The sequence below is a fragment of the Primulina eburnea genome, chromosome 3 (genome assembly GCF_022965805.1).
Source record: "Primulina eburnea isolate SZY01 chromosome 3, ASM2296580v1, whole genome shotgun sequence".
NCBI classification, from domain to species: domain Eukaryota; kingdom Viridiplantae; phylum Streptophyta; class Magnoliopsida; order Lamiales; family Gesneriaceae; genus Primulina; species Primulina eburnea.
The window spans coordinates 46,995,105-47,019,466 of NC_133103.1; the positions used below are offsets into that span (position 1 = coordinate 46,995,105).

General features: G+C 35.1%; 1 protein-coding gene and 1 pseudogene across 2 annotated transcripts; both read left to right on the forward strand.

The window, feature by feature from the left end:
* The first annotated feature begins 40 nt into the window (after window positions 1-40).
* On the forward strand, window positions 41-11,114 carry LOC140827696 (flowering time control protein FPA-like). 2 transcript variants are annotated; one of them, XM_073190479.1, is made up of 6 exons: window positions 41-508; window positions 3,109-3,354; window positions 3,683-3,805; window positions 4,090-4,985; window positions 5,159-6,500; window positions 10,834-11,114. In XM_073190479.1, exons 1-5 carry the CDS (start codon window positions 206-208, stop codon window positions 6,480-6,482), a joined length of 2,892 nt encoding a protein of 963 aa, XP_073046580.1. In that variant the 5' UTR covers window positions 41-205; the 3' UTR covers window positions 6,483-6,500; window positions 10,834-11,114. The 2 variants fall into 2 exon arrangements, with proteins under 2 accessions (XP_073046580.1, XP_073046579.1); XM_073190478.1 differs by lacking the exon at window positions 10,834-11,114 and having other exon boundaries at window positions 5,159-7,382.
* A 792-nt stretch (window positions 11,115-11,906) lies between these two features.
* On the forward strand, window positions 11,907-23,923 carry LOC140827697 (integrin-linked protein kinase 1-like; annotated as a pseudogene).
* Window positions 23,924-24,362: the final 439 nt, after the last annotated feature.

The window sequence follows — 24,362 nt, forward strand, 5'->3', positions numbered from 1 at the left end:
TATATATATATGATATTTATTATTATTTGGGAAAAGCTTTTTAAATTCCCAGCCCCATTCACATAACCCTAACCGCATAAATTCTGTCTTCCCTCTCTTCCCCAAGCCGCCGCACCAATTTCTTATGCTCTTTCGCTTAGTTTATCTCCGAATTTGCTACTAATTTCCATTCCCCCTAGTTTAATTCTGAAGTTCTTTGATTTTCATGGCGCCAGTAGACATTCCCGTGCCGCATCCGAGCCAGATCCCGGTTGCCTCCGCCTCGGGTGTCAATTCGAGCGCTCCGTCAAACAATTTATGGATAGGGAATGTTTCGTTGTCAGTAACCGAAGCAGAGTTAAAGGCGCTGCTCGAGAAGAACGGAAAAGTGGACAGCTTGACGCTGTACCCATCTCGGAACTACGCGTTCGTGTATTTCCGAGAGATCGAGAGTGCTGTGGCCGCCAAGCAAGGCCTTCAGGGTTACGTTCTTCATGGGAATCCGTTGAAAATTGAGTTCGCGAAATCGGTTGGTTTTTGTGTTGATATTTTATTGTCTGTCCGATTCTTTCACATTTGGTTTTCATTAATCGATATCGATGTATGTTGTTTTTGTTTAAATCGTTGTTCATATCAATTGTGTTTATTTCTCACGTCGTTGTGGATGTTAATCTAAATGTTGCAAGGGGATTTGGGTTATTTTTCTGTCTTCTAGTATTTCAAGTTAATATGGAATTTTTGGGGAACTTGAGGGTTCTATTTGGTCTCAAAATCTTTGTCTACGTTGAAAATTTAAGACCTATGTTATGAGGAACAACGAATTAAGACTTTTGGAATTGCATAGATATGCTAAAAAAAATTTTCCTTGTCAATTGATTTTTTCATATTTAAAGACCAAATATTCGAGATCTATAAGTTTGCACTTTTTCATCAATTCACCTAATATGATATAACTTTGTTATCTCGGCCAAAACTGATTATCTCGTTGGCAGACATTTGTTAGTTACTCTGCGAGGCGATTATGAACTGTATGATACTTAAAATCCAGGCTGCAGATATTTGAATCAATAAACATCATTATAGCTCAAACAAGCTACAGTCCCAAGAGAGTTGGACTTGGCTACCAAATCTTTCTTCCCAATTGTGTGGCATTATAATGTATGTCCAGTTAACCGAAAACAAAAAGCCTTAGTTCCCGAAGAAAGCTTAATTCATAATAATAACTCAATAGTCTATACTCAATACCAAGTGAATTTTTTAGTTGCTTTTTCCTATCTTCATAATCTCACAATAAATTCATTGGAGATGCAATTCAAAGTTTGGAAAAGAAACTCCAGAATTCTGTTGACACTGTTTCGGAACAAATTAAACCATGAATGATGAATAACCTTACCAAACCAAACCTAATTGTGGTTTGCTTTGGTCGTATAATTGGTTTTAGATTTTTTGTCAAATTAAATATTTTTTATTATTGCTAATTGTAATTTAAATTTTTTGATCTAGTTATTATAAATGCACAATAATTGATTTAAGATTTTTTTGTCAAATTAAATATTCTTTATTATTGCTAAATGTAATTTAATTTTTTTAATATAGCTATTGCAAAGAGAGCCGATAAACGATTAAGAATCAAAATATTTAACAATACAAAGATTAGCATAAGTTTCATATGAAAGGTATATCCATATATATATCTCAGAATAATTTACTTTATTAAAAAAATACTCGATGTTATAATTTATCTATATTATATATCTCTCTCAGAAAGAGTAAAAACAGACTTCAGAAACTGATAAAAATCAATAAAACTATTTTTTTGTATGGTATTTTGGCATGTAATATTATCAATTTAGGCACATATTAATATTACTTTCTATACTATATTCTAAAAGCAAATTCATCACGGTGATAATATTTGTAACAAGAAATGTTGCAGAAGATATTGATCTGGTTTAAGTACGTGTGTAAAAAGAAAGATTTTTCTAGAAATAATAATTGGATTGGTTCAGTTTTCTGTTGATTTTTTTTCATCCAAATATTGGTTTGGTTTTTGAAACCAATTCAAATGATGATTGTATAAACCAAATTAGGCTGTGCAGGTTTTTTGGTTTCTGTCTGAATGGGTTCGATTCGATTTATCAATACGCTGCGTTCACTACACGGAACATAAATTGAGGGCCCTATAGTTATGCAATGAAATACACTTTGAAACAAAAAATGTTCGTTGGTGACATGTAGCCATTACAAATTCCACAACCTCATCTTCTGATGCAAATGCACTATGGAGGACAGAATCACGAGATATTTGAAAGTACAAATTCATCATAGTTAATTATGTTCATCCCCTATAAAACTCCATGAGAGATAGTGGTTGGCATTACCTCAAAAAAACTCGACATGACATTAGTAGGAAGTAACAAATTGAGGTGTTGAATTTTAAAAATCATATGGGAGACATGGAAAGGTGGTGGTTGTTTTATGATTCAATTGTTAAGTGATTTCTGAAGAGTGGAGAAGGCACACAATTCTTGCAGCCTTGGAAGTTATGTAAAATGAAAATCTAAACATGGAGATTGACATTGATTTCGCATGGATCCTTAATGTACAATTATAGGACAATGTAACCTATGATGGAGATGCAAATGAAATATGAGAACTGTCAAAATACAAATAATTATCACACTAATTGACTAGCAATGATATATGATATTTTTTTGTTGAAATAGTGCATTTGAAGCTGTTGTAACTCTTCAACCTTTCTCCTTTTCCTTTAGGCCCAAGCTTCGTGCTTAATCTTCGTTAATAATGTATTTACCCGAACCGAACCAAAAACCAAGCCAAACTGCAGAATTTGGATTGTTTGTAAACAATTCCTGGTACTTAAGTTTTGACTTAATGATATCAATAGAAGACTTTATGCAATAACTTTGTGACTGCTACAACGATAAATGTTCTCTGAACCAGTAATTTTCTTAGATAAGTACTACCTAGATCCTATCTGCAAGAAAATTATTGAATCTTGCCCTTTATTCCCCTCGTTTGTGGTTTAGCTGATTTTTTCCTCTGTTTCTTGTTCTTATATCTGGGTAATCATAATCATTTTTTATTTTTTATCAATCTTGTTTTCAGGCCAAGCCATGTAAGAGTCTGTGGGTGGCTGGAATTAGCCAATCCATTTCCAAGGAAGAATTGGAGAAAGAGTTTCTCAGATTTGGAAAATTACAAGAATTTAGGTTTCTCAGGGATCGAAATACTGCCTATGTTGATTATGTTACATTGGAAGATGCTGCAAAGGCATTGAAGGGTATGAATGGGAAACAAATTGGTGGAGATCATCTGCGCGTGGATTATCTTAGGTCGCATTCCTCCAAAAGAGTAAGCTGATGTTTTCAATGATTGGTTCAGCAATTATTAGGACCCCTCATGTTTTTTATTGCAAAAGTCCCAGGTTTAGTTGTTTGATAATTTGTGGTCTAAATACTGATTTTTTCTCATGTGTGGGATTTTATGGAGTCCACAGAATGCCAATTTTTTCAACATCAAATTGACTACATAATCAGATTTTTAAGTCCTACCGATGATGTAAATTTGCATGATTTTCGTCTTGATGTTATCCCCTGCTTATTGCCAGGGAATAAACTCAAGCTCCTAGTTCATTGCCTTATATAAAATGTGAAATGATATTTATCTTGTAATGAGACAGGAGCAAGGTCCAGATAGCCAGTTTCCAAATAGGAGCATGGGGCCTTCTGATTTTCGTTGGATGACACAAAGTCCCTTGAAGAATTATTCTGAGCCAAGTATTGTTGGATCGAAACGGCAAAATGTAATTACCAAGTCCAATGACTATTTTCTTTATCAGTGAGAATCTCATCGTCACTTAATATCTTAAAATATCTGAAGTTCGGTGACAATAATTTGGATACTCCTATTATCATTCTTGAGTAACAATACTGTGTGTGGTAGTGATTGTTGTGGATTACATATTTCTTTTGTTGAATTTTTGTGGACAATTTTTTTTCATGTCTATCCACTGTATGTACCATTGCCATGTCAACATTCTAAGTGATCTACGATATTTAATTTAATTCCTTGTTTTTACTGTTGCAGTTCCTTTCAGCAGGACCGCAAAATGGAAACTCGCAGCCAACTAGCATTTTGAGAATAAGCTATCCTCCTTCGGCTATTGTTGAAGAGGATATGATTCATAACGCTATGATTCTGTTTGGGGAGATCGAGAGAATAAATACATTTGCAGACAGGAATGATGCATTTGTAGAATTTAGAAGCATTGAAGAAGCCAGACGTGCCAAAGAAGGACTGCAGGGAAAACTTTTTAATGATCCTAGAATTTCTATTGAGTATTTCAGCGGCGAGCGTGGTCCTGAAAATGATTACATCCCTCATTATCCTGGAGTTGAAGGACAGCTTAGAGAATTTCCATTTCAGCCTGCTCGGATGGGCATACCTGGCCTTAATCATCCTGTAATACCTATCAATAATCCTGGACATCAACCATTGAGACCACTCCTAGGTCCTCATGGACCTTTTGACCCAGCACTTCCGAGCCCAGAATTTAGTGACTCAGCTCCGGTTCATAAATTACAGAATCTTACTCAAACACCGATGGGGGTACCAAATTGGAGAAGGTCATCTCCCACATCTGGGATAATCTCCTCGCCTCCAGCAGGTTTGAATTTACCAAACAGATCAACTTCTGCTGCATGGAAAGATTTTGATGATAGCCAACATAGAGAATCTAAAAGGCCAAGGTCTAATGCTGCTTTACCTTTTGCAAGAGTGGAAAATCTAGGTGCATTTGACGAACAATATGGGCTGATTTCACTGAGTAGTGGTGGAGCATCTGGTTCTTTAACCAGGGTAAGTCGAGTGGGGCAACGTCGTGCTGAGAGTGACTGCATATGGAGGGGGATCATTGCCAAGGGTGGAACGCTTGTTTGTCATGCTCGATGTGTTTCTATTGGAGAAGGGCTTGGTGCTGATATGTAAGTATAGTATCTGAATTAACCAACTGCAATTTCTTTGACTAAAGTTAGTGTTTATCAACTAGAAGGGTTCAATTTGAAATACTGGAACATAATTCGCTTTACTGGATACTTTATATATACATTGATGGATGTTAACATCTCCATTTAATACTGAATATTCTTTCTTGCAGTCCTGAGGTGGTTAACTGTTCCGCACGAACTGGATTGGATTTGTTGGGCAAACATTACGATGAAGCTATTGGGTTTAATATAGTTTTCTTCTTACCCGACAGTGAAGAGGATTTTGCTCCATATACAGAGTTTCTGAGGTATCTGGGTTCAAATGACAGGGCTGGGGTAGCGAAGTTTGATAATGGCGCTACTTTATTTTTAGTGCCTCCATCTGATTTTCTCACTCAAGTTCTCAAAGTTTCTGGGCCAGAGCGCCTTTATGGAGTACTTCTAAAGTTTCCTCAACCAGTCCCTAGTAATGCATCTGTGAATCCCCAATCAATCCAGCCTCATTATGTGAATACGCACAAAACTTCTTCCTTGCAGCAAGGATATAGTGCTATGCCTCGGATGGAAAGGTCTTTGCCTGTGGATTATTCCGTAGTTTTTCCCGAGGATTCAAAAGTACCTCTAAAACCTCCAGCTTCTATGACCAGCAATTCATTCGCTTCACCCTCTGTTCCACCCACCACAATAGTTTCTCAAGCTGGTTTAGCTTTGACGCCAGAACTTATTGCTACTTTAAATTCGTTGCGATCAGCTACTAGTTCTTCTGGTTCACAAATTGTATCATTACCCCAGTCAACCTCTATGCTGGGACCTGCATCAAAGGTTTCTAGTGGTCCAAACATGGATGCTATGCAGTGGAAGCAAGAACTTCATGCCCTAGAGCACATTGTTCAGCCTGCGCGACATATAGGTAGCCAGATCAACTCCCAACTGCAACATGTACCACAGGCTCACTCTCAATCAGTTTCAGATGCGACTAGCCATTTTCATCAACCGATCAGCTCATACAGCCAAATGCATGAGCACATCGGTTTTCCAGCTCAAGGAGCAGTTTTATCTAAATCAATGATTCCTGTAATTCCACCGAAAGGTGGAACAGTTACAGTTTCACAAGAGATTAACCAGCGATATCAACAAGGAAGTTCTCAGGATATTTTGAGGGGTCATGGCATAGATTATGGAACAGATGCTTTAGGGTTCTATAGTTCGTCTGTTGTTCAGCAACCGGCATATCCTATGGCGTTACCAAATCAGGCTCATGGTAATGATGTCACACAGACACAGCCCTACATGCCCGAGGCTTCCGGTATTGGCCTAACACATAAAGACCAACATCTTCACACTGCTCCATATGGGGCAGTTCTGGAAAGTACTGAAACCGAGGCTGATAAAAATGAGCGGTACAAGACGACACTGTTATTTGCAGCCAATCTTCTCTCTCGGATAAACCAAACATCTGGTAATCAACCTGGGCAGGGTGCAGGGAGTAATTGATCATTTATCTTCCTCCAGGTAACTACACGCTCTGAACTCAAATGCTTTCTTGAGTGTTTCGCTGCCTCTTTTTTTTACCATTAGTTTTTATGGTTTTTTATCATTACTATAAGCGTTATGGTTTTTTTATTGTTTCTCTTTGTGTTGCTGCTTAGTTCAAGTTCGTGTGAAATTTTCTAAATGCTAACTTCATTGAGTTGTACCTGTGATGGTGGTAGGTTGCTTTAGAGGGGACTAATAAGCATTTATAGATATCTGTAAGATGTATAATTTTGGGATAAAAAAGCTGCAGTAGCAATGCAGCCTTTAGATTGTGGACACTCATAGTAGTTGAATATTTAGCCCAGTATCTTACCTGTATTAATTGTGACTCGAGCTGGTTATTTGGATTGAGTATCTTCATTTATAGGTCAACAGAATTTAATAGATCATTTTAATCTAAAATTAGATTTCTTTAATGCATGTAATTATTTGTGTGGCTATGTAACTTCAAGATTGTCCCTCCCAGCATTCTGCTTTATCAGAAACTTGAGATTGGCTAGTAACATAATGAGTAGCGATTATTGTTCCCCTTTAGATTCTGTATTGTTGATCGAGACACTAGATGCGAGACCATAAAAATGGTACTGTATAAATTGATGTCCATTATTCTTTTACCACATAGTGCTTGTGTACGCTGCCTGGATTCACGAGCTAGTTATGATTGAGATAGTTTTCTTATATCATCGTTCTTAGTGTAGAGTTTGGGACAAAAAGTATAATGTGATGATTGGGTCGTTATTTTTCCATCAAGTGTTTTTTCTGTTGTGGTTTAAGAATAATTTCTTATATCATGAGACTGTTGTTCTAGTTTTGAATTTGTGCCATATGTTTCTGCTACTTGGATTTTCTTTTATATCTTGCACATGGCCGTGTCTTTATGAGTTTCGATTTTTGACTCGGAACAAAGTAAAAACTATAGGGTGCGTGCTCTCCCCAGTTTGAATTCCATTTTTGAGTTTCTGTAAAGAATCAGGAAGGAGACATGCTCAAGCCCTCCAAAACCTATAGTCCACTGGTAAATTTTGTAGAATTCTTGAGCATAGGGGCTAATACTCTCATGTAGCATGCACTACTTGTGTGAGACGAAAAATTTCGTGCTGTAGAAGCGCCATTTTGTGTAAGAGCCTTTCTGTTACGAGTGCTTTAAGGACAGCAAGGTTGGGAACTAGTGTTTCTGGTATTTTTTGTAAGGTTATAGCTAATCTAGCTTGGTATTCTTGAAATTTCCTATCATAAATCCTGACAAGGTGAGATAGTTTAGCTGAGTAGACGAGGACACGGGTTCTTTGAACCTGAACCTGATATAACTACTTTTCTGCCTCAAAGTTTACTTGCTTATTGTTTTTCTCCCCTTGCGTGATGCATTTGTTGTTCTTTATTTTTACGCATTTGGCCAAAATACTTGTCTTTGTTAGCTTTGTTCAGTTTCAGTCATATTTTTATACTTGTGAGTTCCTATTTACCTACTTGAGCTACTTGTGGAAACATGTATCTACAATATTTGGCGTTAGTTAATTGTTTTCTCCTTTTCTTTGTTGAATCATATTTTATACACACTCTAGGTATTGAACATTTGATAATAACTCGCACTAACATTGCGGAACCCTTTAGTTATAGGCTGTGACTAGAGTTTTGTGAAAATGCAGCCCAATTCTATTAAAATATTTTCCTGGAAGTCTTAAGTATGGTGAAAAGTATAATACGAATTTAACACAAACTAAAAGTATATTTATGAATAAAGGGTACATATCTCTCTACACAAATACAAATTATATACAACAATCCATGATGGCTTCTATAATTGTTATGATGGGTGCACGTTACGATTAAAAGGACAAACGACTACAAACCATGACTCAAAAACATACCGATGTCGTCAATCCTTGTTTGTTCAAGTGATCGTGATCTCGATTGTATTTGGAAATAAAAACTAGTTTTCGTTTAAGTCTTGTGAACTAGGCAATTGTTAAGAGGGACTATTATCCGATTCCGATTTTGGATTAGCTGGACCAAATATCATTTCGAAAATTAGAGGTTTAGACACAAGAAGAAACTTAGGTAATGTTTGGTTTTATTTTCAAAATCATGTTATTGACTTCCCCTTAATAAAAACAGCACCAATTCCACCTCGTTTTCCAGAAAATATTCTCTTTAAATTTCATGGTTTTATGTATTCAATTCACCCTTTCACCATGGTAAAAGATAACTCAGTGTTTTATTATATTTTAATTCAATAAATCATGCTTTCAAAATTTAAACTATCCAACAAATTATCTGAAATCTGAATAATGTGTCATATACAAATTTAATACAGATTAAAACGGGTTTTCTCAAGAAAACGAAATTAAATATAGATTCTCAATATAAGTTTTTATAATATATTTTCCAGGTGGAGTTGGATCAACCAAAGATGCTATAATAATCCATTCGAAACACCATATTGAATAATCGTCGATATGCAAGAATGAGAAATGGGAAATCGTGTCAAGAGTATAACTAAAGTAATGTATATTATATACTTGCAAATTATATATATTTCTGATACTGTTATTGCTACTTTTTGTGTGTGTGGAATCCTGGCTACTTTTAAGTACAATTCTATCCCATCTTTTGTCCCTTTTCTAGTACCTTGACCTAACTTACTCGTGTAAATGGATAATACAAAAATGACCAGTTTCTGAAACTTCGAGTGAAGTAATAATATCAGTTGAAATTTGATAGTGTTCCCTCTTTTAACAATATATATGATCCCATGGGCATATGAGTAGTTGAAACCGGTGTTTTCAAAATCGATCCGACTGACCGGTGCGACGGTGAATCGGTATCATTTTAGTGATCAAATGGGTTAAACCCAGTCAAGAACCAGTTGGATCAGCTATGAACAGGTATCATTTTAGTGATCAAATTGGTCAAACTCAGTCAAGAACCAGTTGGATCAGCTATGAATAGGGATATCGGTTCAATTGGTTTTTGAAATTTTCTTTTGTTTTTTTTAAAAAAAATTAAATTTAATATATACATGATTATTTAGAATTTGGACTCGGTTAAAAATATTATTTTATAAGCACTAGTGTTCATTGTTTTTGTTTTAAAAAACATATAACTATAATTGATATTTTGATTAAATATATATGGTAAATATATTTTTGTTTAGATACATTTGTTAGGTTTTAAAATTTAAATTATTATTCATTATAAAATATTATATTAATATTTATATAATATAACAGTATTTCGGTTTGATTGGTTATACTTTTTTTAAGGTAGATCGGTTTGATAATCAGTCCGGTTATAAAACGAGAAAGCTTAAGATTCCTCATTCATGAAATGCAAATTATATTGCAATTTCCTATGGTTATTTCTTTTGATAGTCGATAAACATAAATGCCTTGTGAGTGCGAGTGGCGTTAGAATTCAGTATGCACTGTCAAAGATCTCTGTTCCAACAAGTTTGAAACGATAGCTAAGAAGTTTTTGAAAGCGAAAGGGAAACTAATGTTTGATCTCTGGAAATTTGTGGGTTTGATTTCTCGTGTCTGAGGTTGCTCGAGTTCGTGGTTGACCTACTCGTGCCGTGAATTTTTGACGGCGGTTTCGCTTATGTTTCAAAGTCTCAGAGAGTTCGATTCACAACTCTGAGCCGCTAGCTTGACCAACTATTCTCATAGTTGGGAATAGGCACTTTTTATAGTCGCAGATGGCTTGCAAGTACAAGTATAATAATTTTATTAAAATCTTGGAAAGGATTTAACGTAAAGCTTTCGATTGAGCTGGAACTCAATATAGTTCACAAACTCAAGTTTGTACGGAACCCAAATCAGGCTGGTTCGACAAGTTTGCCGACCCGGTTCGATCTATTAAAAAACCGCGGTTATGGGAGACTCATATACCAAACTACGATGGTCTCCTTTTTAAAAGATACAATTGGGTTTTGGTCGTTAATCTACGCCTAATCAAGTGTAAATTTAGTCGAGTTGGAAATCTGGTGTAAACAAGTAATGTTCTGCTATAATTCTGTTCGAGACATGACATGTTTCTCGGCACAGAATTTATTCATCAACTCTCTATGAAGTGCAGTTCACAATAAATATAAACAAGCATAATATATATACTTTACAATATATTTTTATTGTAAAAAAAATAATAAAGAATTAATTAATTTAATAACAGTATGTTATAAGGGTGTATATACGAAAAAAATAAAATTGAAAATATGTATGTTGTACCAAGTGTATATTATATTTTTATAATAATAAAGAAGTTTGTTTTATTTTTCTGAATAAATATAATATTTTTTTAAATTTTGCAGGGATAAGGAGATTTCGTACATAGTCAAGCAAAAATCAATCATCCATCCGATGGGTCATCCACTTTTGATGACGATTTCTCCTCATTTTGGAATTAAGTTTTAGCGACTCTTCCCTTTTTCTTCTATTCTCGTGTTTCTGTCTACTTCATGGCGTCGGCATTTATTTCTATCAACTTTAATGACTCAGCTATGTATGATATTGTAGATTTTTCAAAGACCCCTTGCTATCAAGTGGGATGTTGGCTTTTATTATTCATGTTTCTATAAACTTTATTCATCTTGATTTATTTCTCGAGATTTTAATTTAATATTTTGAAAAATCAAGATATTCCCATAAATTTTGTTATACCTGAAATGTACGAGTAAAATTATTTAGTACCATTACTCGAACAAGTTATAGATAACTTTAAACAGGGGGTAATTTTATTCTTGTATCTAACGTATAACTTATATCGATGTCATGTCTGAGTAAAATGTCAATATTATAATGAAAAACGACTAAAATTGTACAAAAATAAATGTGTGACACTAAAAACCGAAACTTAATTTGAAGTTTTAATAGTGAATAACTCAAATTTAAAATTTGATCATGATTAATTAATTGGTCAAGGCCAAGGATCCTTTGACCCAGTGCCATTGTGCCGAAGGTGAGATCTCAAGATGCAAATCATATTAAGTTCAAATCTCAGAATAATATTTAAATTATATAAAAAATTCTCCAGATCCATTATATATATATAATATTAATTGGTCAATGAGATAAATTTGACTTGGTCAAAGAAGGCCAAGTCTTACATAAAAAATCCGTACATAATAAAGATCAATTAACTAGTTAATTGTTTTTATAATTGAAATAATTATATACACACACGATTATTTTCAAATTTAAATTTTGTTCATATTTTTTATTTGGAGAGATTGTGATCTATTTTTTTTTAAAATATAATAAATAGACGTTTGTAGAAATTTTTTGAAAGCACATTTATTATATTTGACGTGATATTATGATATAATATTTTGTAATACATATAAATATAATATTATAGGAAAATTTTAAGATAATGTAATTTAAGAAAACCCATAAATGCTTCATTTTCAGTTCGCTCCCCTTCGACAGGGACACTTCTTCTCCCATTTTTCCCGATCTGTAATGGAATGACCATGCAGAAATTCGTGTTCTGATAATTCTGCCGATAGTTCTTCAATTTATTTTGCCGAAATTGATCGCATGAAGAGCTTGGAATTGAAGCTCTCGTGCCTTAATTTTCTCAGGTATGGAGTTTTTTCTGCTGAATTGATTTCGCTCACTTTTCTTATTTTGAATCTGTGGCCCAGAGAAATTAAATCCCTGACGAGGGAACCGAAGTATTGATTGGAGGGTGGCTACAAGTTTCGTTTTTTTTTTTTTTGACAGGATGAATATGGCCTTGTCCTGAATGGTTTTTTTTTTTGGTTTGATTTCTTCTCGTTTCTTGAAATCATGTAAGAAATGTTGGTTCTTGTGGGTTCGTCTGAGTTCTGTCGCAGAGAAATCGCTTATGAACAAAAATTTGCTACTGAAAGAGTGAATAACTCGTGTTTTCATATCACGAATCTTCCCCTATACCGGGTTGTTTTGGACTGTTTAACTGGCTGAAGTTCCACCTCTTTCCTCTTGTCAATAGAACTTGATCTAGAAAAAAATTAAGCCTGCCTTGCATTTATTTTGAGCTATGCGAGTCAATCTCAGACATATTCAGTTGTAATATGTAATCGATCATTCTGATTTCTTATGCTTCATCAGTATGTTGTTCATCTGAGACTAGAGAGGGAATCATTTTCAACTACCACTATCTGGAGAATCGGGGTAATGATGGATATGGCTTCGAAACTGAAGCGCGGTCTATCCCGCCAATTCTCTGCAGGGTCCATGAAGAAGAGTGGGAAATACAGTTTCGGGCGACAGAGTTCTCTCGATCCGAGACGGAACAATTTCCGGTTCACCATTGGGAGGCAGTCATCGATGGATCCCATAAGGCGGAGGCCACTGGAAGATGACCCCGGTGATGAATTGAGAGTACCAGAGAATCTCAATTACACTATGCAGCTTCTATCCATGGCAAGCAAAGGTGATGTGAGCGCGGTGCAGGATTTGTTGGATGAAGGGATTGATGTCAACAGCATTGATTTGGATGGAGGACTGCCTTGCATATTGCATCATGTGAGGGCCATTTAGAGGTTGTCAAGCTTTTGCTTAGTAGGAAAGCGAATATTGATGCTCGAGACCGTTGGGGAAGCACGGTAGATTCTGTTATTTTCTCATAGTTGATGTCTGCTTTGTTTTGGTCACTTGTCTCTTGCATTCTGTTGCTAAAAATATTTGCTGCTAGGTGCTACTTTTGAGCTAAGATTCAGTTATTGATTCTTCTTTGGATGATCTGGTTCCTCTGCAGTTGTATTGTAATTTTGTCATTTGTAGCATGTCCATAATAAGACATCGAAAAATGATCTACAGTTGTTTGATAGAATTCCATGAAAGGATTTTTATTGTCTTTGACTGGTTCAGGAACTTATGTAGGTTGCAAAAAACTAATAAGTAGATCGGTGGTCAATGGGTGGGAGGGGTTAAAAGAACGATAGTTCTACTATTTACTAGCCTAGGGCTGATAAATTTTCCATTGCAAATTTGTTATGAATAAAGCTAAAAGTTGTTTCGTACGTCCTAGGTAATTAACATATGTGCACCCTCATAATCGTGAGCTTATAACTGTCCTACAGCAGTATTTTACTTGGGCGGGTTTTGAGATTAGACGAGCCATGGAATATTTTTATTCAAAGATTCATCATTCTACTGTTTCCTTTGTGTTCCTTTGACCAAAACCTGTCAAAATTAGGTGTATTTATGCTGCAGGATAAATTATCGTCGGTGATTTGTTTCAACTCGTGTTCATCAATAAAGTCATTTCATTTCCAAAACTCTGCATTTTGGTTAGATTTTTAATTTTTAACAACGACAGGCAGCTGCTGATGCCAAATATTATGGAAACACGGAAGTTTATGAGTTTTTGAAGTCTCGTGGGGCCAAATTACCAGTAAGTGTGAACTCTTTTCGCTTTTACTGGGAACTTCTTGCTTATAAGCTTATTCACCGGACAATAACTGACATTTACAATGCTTTATTTTTCTAGAAAGCCAAAAAGACCCCAATGGCTGTTGCAAATCCTCGTGAAGTTCCGGAGTATGAGCTTAATCCATTGGATATTCAAATTCGGAAAAGTGATGGTATCTCAAAGGTATGACCAATTTCTTGCACTGCCATGTGTAGTAAACCGTAGGAAAAGCACAAAGAATGTGTTGTGTAGAATCTTTTTCACAAATTAATGAAAAACTGATACAATAGGTTTAATATATAAACACCTAGTTTACTCAATCTAGGAGTTCTATCTCTAGGGGAACAAGGAGATCTAAAAGATTAAAACACAAATACTACTCTATCCTAAACTCTACTTATTCAGATAGTATAAACATTTCAACACTCCCCCTCAAGCTAGGTCATATATATTGATCATAAACAACTTGGAACTTATTTCTTCAAAATGAGATCGATGAAGAGCTTTTGTTAGAATGTCTGTGGTTTGCAAGCGAGGAAGGACATAACAAAGCTCAATGACTTCTCTCTCAATCTCAATCATCTTACTTATGAAATGTCGATCCACTTCAATATGCTCTGCTCGATCATGGTGGACTGGGTTTTTGGCTATACTTATATCTGCTTGATTATTTCACATTATCCGCAAAGGTTGGCCAATTTCAAACTTCAACTCATTGAGTAGTCTCTTCAGCCATATTCCTTCGCATATCCCATGAGTAAGGCTCGATATTCCGCCTCTGCGCTGCTTCTTGCCACTTCCGGTTGTTTCTTACTTCTCCACGTTGCCAAATTTCTTCATAGGTATGTGCATTAACCTGAGGTGGAGCGCCTATCGGTACGTGACCCAGCCCAATTAGCATCACTGTAGATCTCAATATTCCGAACATACGTCTTTTTGAAGAATAGTCCCCTTCATAGGTTACTTTTTAGATACATCAGCACTCGATATATTGCATCCATATGATCTTTAGTAGGACATTTTATGAACTAACTTACAACACGAACTGACTTACAACACTCCCAACAAAGCCAATTTCAGGGTGAGTGTGTTAGAGATTAATCAATTTCCCAACTAGCCTTTGATATTTTCCTTTATCAACGAGCAGACTTTATTTTCTCTTTCAAACTTGACATTTGCATCCATCGGTGTGTCCATTGGCCTGCTCCCCAACATTCCAGTCTATTTTAGGAGGTATTTCACATACGTCCTTTGAGAAATAGAGATACCAAGGGAAGACCCACTTCGATTCCAAGAAAATATTTAAGATGCCCAAGGCTTCATTTCAAATTTCTTGGAGAGTAAGTCCTTCGCGCACTTTATTTCTTCACAGTGATTTTCTACAAGGACAATATCATAAACATACATATTAGAGCTGTGATTTTTCCTTCTTCCTAAGGTTAGGTGAAAAAGGTATGATCCGATTGGCCCTGAGTGTATCCACTCATTTTGAGAACATGTGAGAAGCATTGAAAGCATGCCCGAGGAGATTGTTTTAGGCCATACAAGGATTTCTTCGGTTTGCACACTTTTCCAGTTGTGGCTTCTGTTATGAACCCTGGAGGAATGTCCATATAGATTTCTTCCTCTAGATCACCTTTGAGGAAAGCATTCTTCACATCAAGCTAGTATGAAAAGCAGTCCAAATTTGCTGTCAGCGATAAAAGAACTCGGATGGTGTTGATTCTAGCCACTAGAGCAAATGTTTCTTGGTTGTCGATGCCATAAGATTGCATACATCCCTTTGCTACCCGACGTGCTTTGAACCTCCCGATTACTCCCATCACCTTTGTGTTTCACTGAGAAGATCAATTTACATGCAACTGTCCATTTCCCATAGTGGAAATCAGTGACAGCCCAAGCATTGTTCTTCTCAAGTGTCTGTATTTCTTCAAAAATAGCCGCTTTCCAATTTGGATATTGGAGAGCACTTTCAATGGTTGATGGAAGCCGGACCTGGTCTAATCTGGATACAAAGGTTCGATATGCAGGTGATAAGTGCTCAAGAGAAACAAAGTTACCCATAGGATGTTGTGTACATGAGCGAATACCTTTCCTTAATGCAATAGGTCTAGTATCTGTAACATCAAGGTCAATTACAGGAGATTATTAGATTCATCATTAAAGTCAGCCATACCTTGTGTATTTTCAGTTCGTGTGAGCTTTTCCGAAGAAGAGTAATGACCATGCTGTTGGGCTTCTGTATGTGGTGTTTCGTGCGAGAATAAACCAACAAAGGCTTAAGAGCCTCTAATTGTGATTGTGCTTGTCTAGGAGGCTCTGATACCATGTAGTAAACCGTAGGAAAAGCACAAAGGATGCGTTGCGCAGAATCTTATTCACTAATTAATGAAAAGCTGATACAATAGGTTTAATTTATAAAGACCTAGTTTACTCAATCTAGGAGTCCTATCTCTAGGGAAATAAGGAGATTTAAATGATTAAAACACAAATACTCTATCCTAAACTTTAGTTATTTGGATAATATGAACACTGCAACACTATGTAATTGTTAACTAAAGGATATGCAGTTTCATGTTATATTGATTGAAGTTCTGTATTATTGTAGGTTCCTTAATTCCAATAGTTAATTAATGAATCAGTTATGTGTCGTTTCAAGTTCTCAATGTTGAAAACATGCAAATGTTATTTATGGAAAAAAAGATAAACGACTTGTATATATTTATTTACTTTTAAAAAATTTATTTGCTCTGCAAACTTCAGTTGGTTCAGCATTAAAATATAAGGTGTTTGTTTTCCTTGGACAGGGATCATATCAAGTTGCAAAATGGAATGGCACAAAAGTTTCTGTGAAGATACTTGACAAAGACTGTCATTCAGTTCCTGAATGCATGTAGATATGCTTCCTTTGTTTTATCCACTTCATTATCGAAACTTCTAGTTCAGTCTTTTAACAATATTTTTACACCTTTCTGTATCGATCAATAGAGCTCTCGAATTATGAAGAATGTTACTAGGGGATTAAGCATCTTCAGTTGCGCTAATTACATCACTTTTGAAATAACATAACTTCATGTAATTTTTTCTTCAAAATTACACTCTGCTAATGCTCGAAACTGCGGTTGTTTCTTAGTGGTAGGCAATATTGGCACATGGCACTGAAAACATGTCATATATTTAAGTTAATCATTAAATAAATTCTCAAAAATGACACTTTTGAAATATTTATTTGTTGGGAGAATGTAGCTGTATTTCTTCATCATTTTAGTAAAAGAAATGTTGTTTAGAAAATTGATGGAAAGCATGTTGCATAGCAAAGGCCCACACAGTTTTCTATTAACTGCATACAACCAGGAATGAGATAAGGAGTTATGTTTTATACATTAGTAACTATGTCCATATGGAAAAGAAAACAAAGGCCCGTGTAGTTTTCTATTAACTGCATACAACCAGGTATGAGATAAGGAGTTATGTTTTATACATTTGTAACCATATCCATACGGAAAAGTTCACCAAAATTACTGCAGTTGATAATGAAACTTGCATTAAGTACTTGTGATATGCCAAAGCCATATGAAAGAATGGCTTTATTTTATCCATCTTCTCGAAGTTCTCAACATCTAAGGATAAATTGATTTGGTGGCTTCAGGTGCTTTTAAAGAAGATCCTTTTGTATTTTATGTGAGGAATAAATGCTTTTATGTTTATCGACAAGCATCTATTAAAGTGCTATCAGAATTTTCAACAAAAAAATTTACTGGTCTAGTGAATGAAAAATTGTTTAGATGCCTAGAAGCTTGCTGTTATATAATTGATCAGTCCTTGGCTGGGCTTCTGTTTTGAAATGTGTCGAGATCTTACTTATTTCTCATGCTGATTTAAATTCTCTGGACTTATTTTGTAAGAATTTTTCTCATGCTGATTTAAATTCTCTGGACTTATTTTGTAAGCATTTGTTGCAGAACCGCATTCAATCATGAGTTAACTTTATTAGAAAAGGTTCGTCATCCAAATGTGATTCAGTTTGTTGGAGCTGTCACCCAGAATGTTCCTATGATGATTGTTTTGGAGTGTCATTCCAACAGAGTAATAACCTCTATCTCCCCTCATGTCATCTATCTACGTATGGTTCTGCATAATCATGATTTTGTTTGCCTGAATGGAAATCAATCCTTCCTTGACGTATTTTTATGCTTTGCATCCTTGACCGTTTAATGGTCAACTTTTGTGGTGGATTAAACTACCTCGCGGAAATATTTATTTCTATGCTGAACATTTCTCATGTTTGCTGCCCACTTTCAGGGGGACTTAGCTAGTTACCTTAGAAAACAAGGGCGTCTTTCTCCATCCAAAGTGTTGAGATTTGCACTTGAAATAGCCAGGTAAGTTCAAGTTTTCAAATTTTTTTAAAAGCAATTCTACAGTATTTAAAACATACAACTTGATTTCTGATTGAATTCATTTAGACCGTAGAGACCAAACTGTACTAACCCAATAGTAATACAAGGAAACCAAACCGAAGTAAAATATAATGGATTGATTTTTTGGACTAGACATTTAAAAAATTGAAAACTAGGAAACCAAACTGAAGTTTAATAAAATCCAACCAAACCGATCGTTGCACACCCCATTCCTCGGGCTAAGATTTTTTCTTCCTTTCAAGTTTGAAATATTTGATAGGCTAGCATTTGCATTTTTTGATGAGGAGTTCTTTTCTGTTACTTTTTCTGAAAACAAGGCATGTATTCCTGCTAGTAAAATTATTGTGACATCTGCCTGGTCAGATTGAGTTCGGGGAATTTCCAGTCTCAATAAAATTTGTGGAATTCTTCCAGGCAGATTTGACAAGGATGAAGCTGCAGTAGGACAAGATTATGCATTGGATTGCTTATTTGGCTGATTTATGGACTGTTTAGGTGGAGAAATTTCCCAAGGCTGAGAGGAGTTATGGGCTGGGGACTCATGATGGCCCGAGCTAGAGTCCCCAAAATTAATGTGGCCTGGTTGGATTTCCTTAGAATGTTTAAGTTGGGCCTGGCCTGACCAAAAGCTGGTCTTGCTTTATCATCTCACAAGAAGGATCGGCACTGATTGAATTGATTGGCCCAGCCTCGGTTATAGGACTCATCTACGGGGCCTGGCACAAAGCAGAAAATTGCAGATTTCAGCTGGCCTGCGCCCTGCTCACACCTGGACTTTCTAAGGTCTCAGCATTGGGCCAAAGGACTAGAGGAATCTACCTGAATATCCTAAAGTAATTGGAAGTAAATGAGTATTTACATGTAAATACAATGCAAATGGAGACATTGGGAGTTATAAGGCCAGAGTGGTTGCATAAGGATTTAAAATCTGAACATCATGTTGTCTTCTTATCTTGTACAGCAAATCAAAATTGGGAACTCCAACAGCTGAACGCCTGAACCTTGACAATACTTTCTTAAATAATAAGTTGGAGCAGGAAATGTATACGAAATTCCTCCAGAATTTGAGCATGAAGAAGCAAATCAGAGATGTGTAAATTGAATAAGCTTGATATGTTTTCAAACAATCTTCATAAACCAACTTTAAGATATTTCGTACCACACCGTCTCGACTTGGAAACAGGCAAGGTTGGCAGATCATATGGTCTTCGTCAAAATGGGACACATGATGGGAATTCATCTAATTGTTCGTGGGATGATAATTACCATAGTTGGAGATAATGTATGCCAACTTCGATTGCTCAAGCAGCAGTTGAAAGCAAAATTTGAGGTGAATGATTTGGTTGAGCTAAAGGATTCCCTAGGTATGGAAATTTCAAGATGTAGGAATTACATTTTATCTATTTATTAAAACGCACAATCTTGACTTAAGGAAATCGAAAAATTGGATGGGAATCAGTGGGAATACATACATTACAAAAGTTAGAAGTGGAATTCCAAAATCCCCCAATAGACAGAGAAACTATTGGCAGCTAGTTTCATGATTTATTCTGTGTATATGACATAAACAGACATTTTTTATGCCACAAGTGTCATGACCCAAGTCATTTATTCTCCAACCTAACAGCACCTATTTTCCATAAGGTACGTCATGAAGTATCTAGAAATCCTCCAAGCAGAGGAATGATGTCCAGAAAAAATGAAAAGCGAGTATCAAAACCTTTGAAGATGCAGATTATACTGGACTGTGGAAACTGGATAATGCACAAAGTTCTATTGAAATTATGTTACTCGGAGGAACAAACACTTGCAAATGGTAGTTCCGAAGTAGAAGTATTTCCTAGGAGTGATTTGGTTGAAAAATTAATTCGCGATCTACAAATGCAATCTCTATTCTATAGTGTTAAATAAATTTGTTACGATCATAATGATCAGTTGAAATATGTTGGAATTGGTAGGAGCTTTATTATACACGACACGAAGAGGCTGGCACTGATTGATGTCGCATTCCTATACTGAGGAAGCATACATACATACGAAGATATTGATGAAGAACCATATTTGAATTCCTACAATAGACAAGCTGGGAAAGTATATCTGCTTCTGGAAGTTAGAGGAGCGTTGACGGAGGTTACATCTATTTGTGGGTTATTTTTAATTATCATAGACAAATCATTTTCCTTTTTGTTAGAGATTTTTGGGAGTAGATGTACTTAATTTTATTCATTTTAGGTAGATGAAGATAAAGCAATCTACTCTGTATAAATATCTGCTTACTTGAGTTGAGTAGATAAACTAGTTTTATTCTTTCATGGACTCTCATTTAAACAACCAGCCTGGTATTCTTTTATCCTCTTGTCTTCATAAATCATATTTAATTCAAGTCTAATTGCATGTTGAAATCCTGCATTATGTTTTCCTCAACAGGGGTATGAATTACCTCCACGAATGCAAGCCGGAACCGATCATCCATTGCGAGTTGAAGCCAAAGTAAGACAACTAGATGCTTAAGTATTGATTGTTGTCAATATATTTAATTGGGTGTATTGGTTGAATAACAATATTTAACATTTCGGTAAGGTTCCAGAAATATTTTGCTGGATTCAGGAGGACTGGTGAAGGTTGCAGGGTTTGGCGTCACTCAGTTATCAACTATTTCATCTAAAAAAGTAAAATTATTGCAACCTGATGCCATCGATCGTTCAAGTGAGTGCACATAAAATAAATATAAAATGTTAATTAAAATTATTAGAGTCCGATATGGTTGTCCTTTCTGTTCATTGTATCATAGCACCAAGGAATTTAATTTCCTGAACATGCATTTGTAGGCAAGCCATTATTTGTAAATTACAATATGATTGCAACTCTTCTTCCTCGAATATTAAATGCAGATCTGTACATGGCACCTGAAATTTATAAAGACGAAATATTTGACCGAAGTGTGGATGTCCACTCTTTTGGTCTCATATTGTACGAGGTGAATTTCATGTGTGTCATATGTTTTTGCCAGTTCATTACTGTTATTCCTTAATAACTGTTACGTGTATTACCCCCTTCTGGTTTGGTCTTTATTTTTAGATGATGGAAGGTGCACCACTAGTTTGTCTCCAAATCTCCAGAGGAGGCTGCTAGGTTAATTTGCTTAGATGAAATGAGACCGACATTCAAGTCAAAATCGAAATCTTCTCCCCCGGAGCTTAGAGAGTGAGTTGTTCTCTCTTAATGACTGTTAAGATGTGATAACAGAGAAGTTCTCTAGGCCTTAATTCATTGCGTCTAATTTTGAAATAAGACGTGAAGGCTTCATTTGAACTAGTTTAAGAGATGACTGCTTTTGTCAGGTTATTTATTCGCTTTTCTAATTACTACAAGAACATTGTGCAATGGTAGTTCAGCCTCTATCAGTTGTTAGTTTTGAGGTATTAAATCGTGTTATCTGTCTTTCTAGCTTCTCAATTGAGGTTAAAATGTTCACAATGTTCTCAAAGCTGAGGGTTTGGTTCCTGCGGAAAAGAAAGGAACTCCAAGATAGTCTTGCTTCATTGTTGATATCCAGTAGAAAAATGTTTTGGTGTTAAGTCTACATGATAATATCCCAGTGCTGGCTGAAATAGCTTCACTTTTGAAATTTATTTGAACTGTCATAATAAAAAACTATGGGACCAGTATCATTCGAGTTTGTGACCTCTAAGTGTGTGTCCGGTTGCCAGACTTCTGCTACCCTAAAATTGATATGGTTTAGAAGCTTTCCTGACTTGAAAATCCAGTGCTTTCTTTGCTTACGTTTCCGGGAAATACTTTCATTTGCTAGAAATACAAACAAATGTACTTATATTATTTTTTATTTCTTTCCGAGATACATACGCACATCATTTTCACATTTCCTACTACAATTATTGTTTAATATTCAACTTTTCGTTGTTACCAAATATATTTTATTCTTGTATCATATCTAACACATTATATTCAATTTTATGATTGCAAAATAGTCACTTGATATTTGAAAAACTAATATCCATCACTTTCTGCCATAAGATGATATCTATAGTAGAAAATGTCTCCTCATGAAAACGTATCTAATCATACCTTTTCCCAATTTATCGGAAATCCATTTCTAGGAAATAATTCTAAAAAGGTGGAAACATAACCATAAAATTTTCGTTCACTTTTTCATATTATTTAGCTTAATCTTTTCCATTTTTGCATGATTTTATCATGTAATGGCTGAAGTTGAAGATGGCATAAAGGAATAATTTTTGAGACACATGTAACTTACTCGGAAACTTACACATGTAGTATGTAGTTTCTAGTTAAGAAGAATAATGATCTTTTGTACTTGTTGCAATATTGCTTTGTATATTTCTGTTCGTTCCATATGCAGAAAATGTATCTTTTAATGAGAAAATGTATCATTTCATGAGATGGTAACATAAAATTGCCGAAGCAGTTTTTGATTTCATTTTTTCTGTTATGGAGAAATATCTTGAAAAATAATTTTGAGAGATAAAAATGTATATTAGTATTATTATCTATTGAGACAGCATCTGCTGTACATCAAATCATGTAAGAATTTTTTTGGTAAATATTATTAAATTATGTTTGATAGATATCAATGTAGATGATGGGTAGAGTGGAATTACCATAATGTTATATAACTAAGTCTTTTTGGGAAGTAGTGAATAGTATAATAAAACATGATGACTGTTATGAATTGTAAAAATGGATGAAAAAATGTATTTTTGGGGGAAGAACTAAAAATAAGGTGATGTTAGTTGATTTACTTTGGGGGATGAAATCTGGTTTTCTTCAGAAAAGAAACCAAACATTAATTCTTTTATTATTATGGGCAGAATCGAATGCCGAAGTGTTATCTTCCTAAGCTAGTTCTGTTACGTCGTAGGTTGATTGAAGAATGTTGGCATCCAAATTGTGTTGTAAGGCCTACATTTTCCGAGATCATTGTACGACTAGATAAAATTGCAGTTGACTGTTCCAAACAAGGATGGTGGAAAGATACTTTCAAACTCCCCTGGTATGCATACTCTTTCCTTCATGTCTTTGTTATTGGTTCATTTGTAATGACCTTTCACTGTTATACATCTGCACTCCAAATTAAGTGAGGTCTGCCACTCATAGTTAAAAGTAGAAAGCTCACTCATCTTGCCTTGGTGTCCATGTATCTTACGCCCTTCACTACAATGGTATTTGCAGCTTAGTATCCTAGGATAATCTGTCCGCTTCTGAGTGTAGAATTTTGTTGATTTTGAAGGCAAAGGTTCATTTTCTTTAATTTCAATAAGATCCCTTCTCCGGATCCATCCATCGCATGATAAAACACAGATATAGGGAACGTGTGAAAGAGTGAGAAAGCATTTGAAAATCGATCTTGAACCCGGATAAATCTTATTCTTTGGTGATGCAAAGTTACTCATCATGGAAAAAGTATATTTCTGAAAAATGGATTAAGCAGATGTACCTTTCCATGCAATGCATTTTTCTCCGAGATTGAAATTTGATTTTGTGTTGTGTTTTATCTGCAGGAAATGAGAGGTGTCTTCTTTACAATAGAAGGGAAACATATGGCTATTGCCTTTGATAAATAATCATGCATCTTAGGATGTCCATAGAAATCCGTTTGCTCATCTTCTTGAAGCTTAATGTTGTATTATTAAGTTCCTACTTTCGATACTTTTTATATATCATTAAAATACTTGTAAAATAAAAATAAAAATAAAATTATAAAATTGTTTGTATAGTTGGTATTTTTAATAATATTCTTAATCTGTGGAAAAACCGGAATATAAAATTAACCAGCCACAATAAACCCAAATTTTCTTTTAATTTTAAAAACTTATAATATAAGAATTTCTTTATTCTTTTAGCCGGCCCATAAATTTCTTTATTCTTTTAGCCGGCTAGGCCCTCAATACTTTTATGTATATTAACCAGAAACTTATCCACACGAAATAGGTATTTAAATTTTTGTGTAAAATAATATATAATTTTTAATATTACTTTT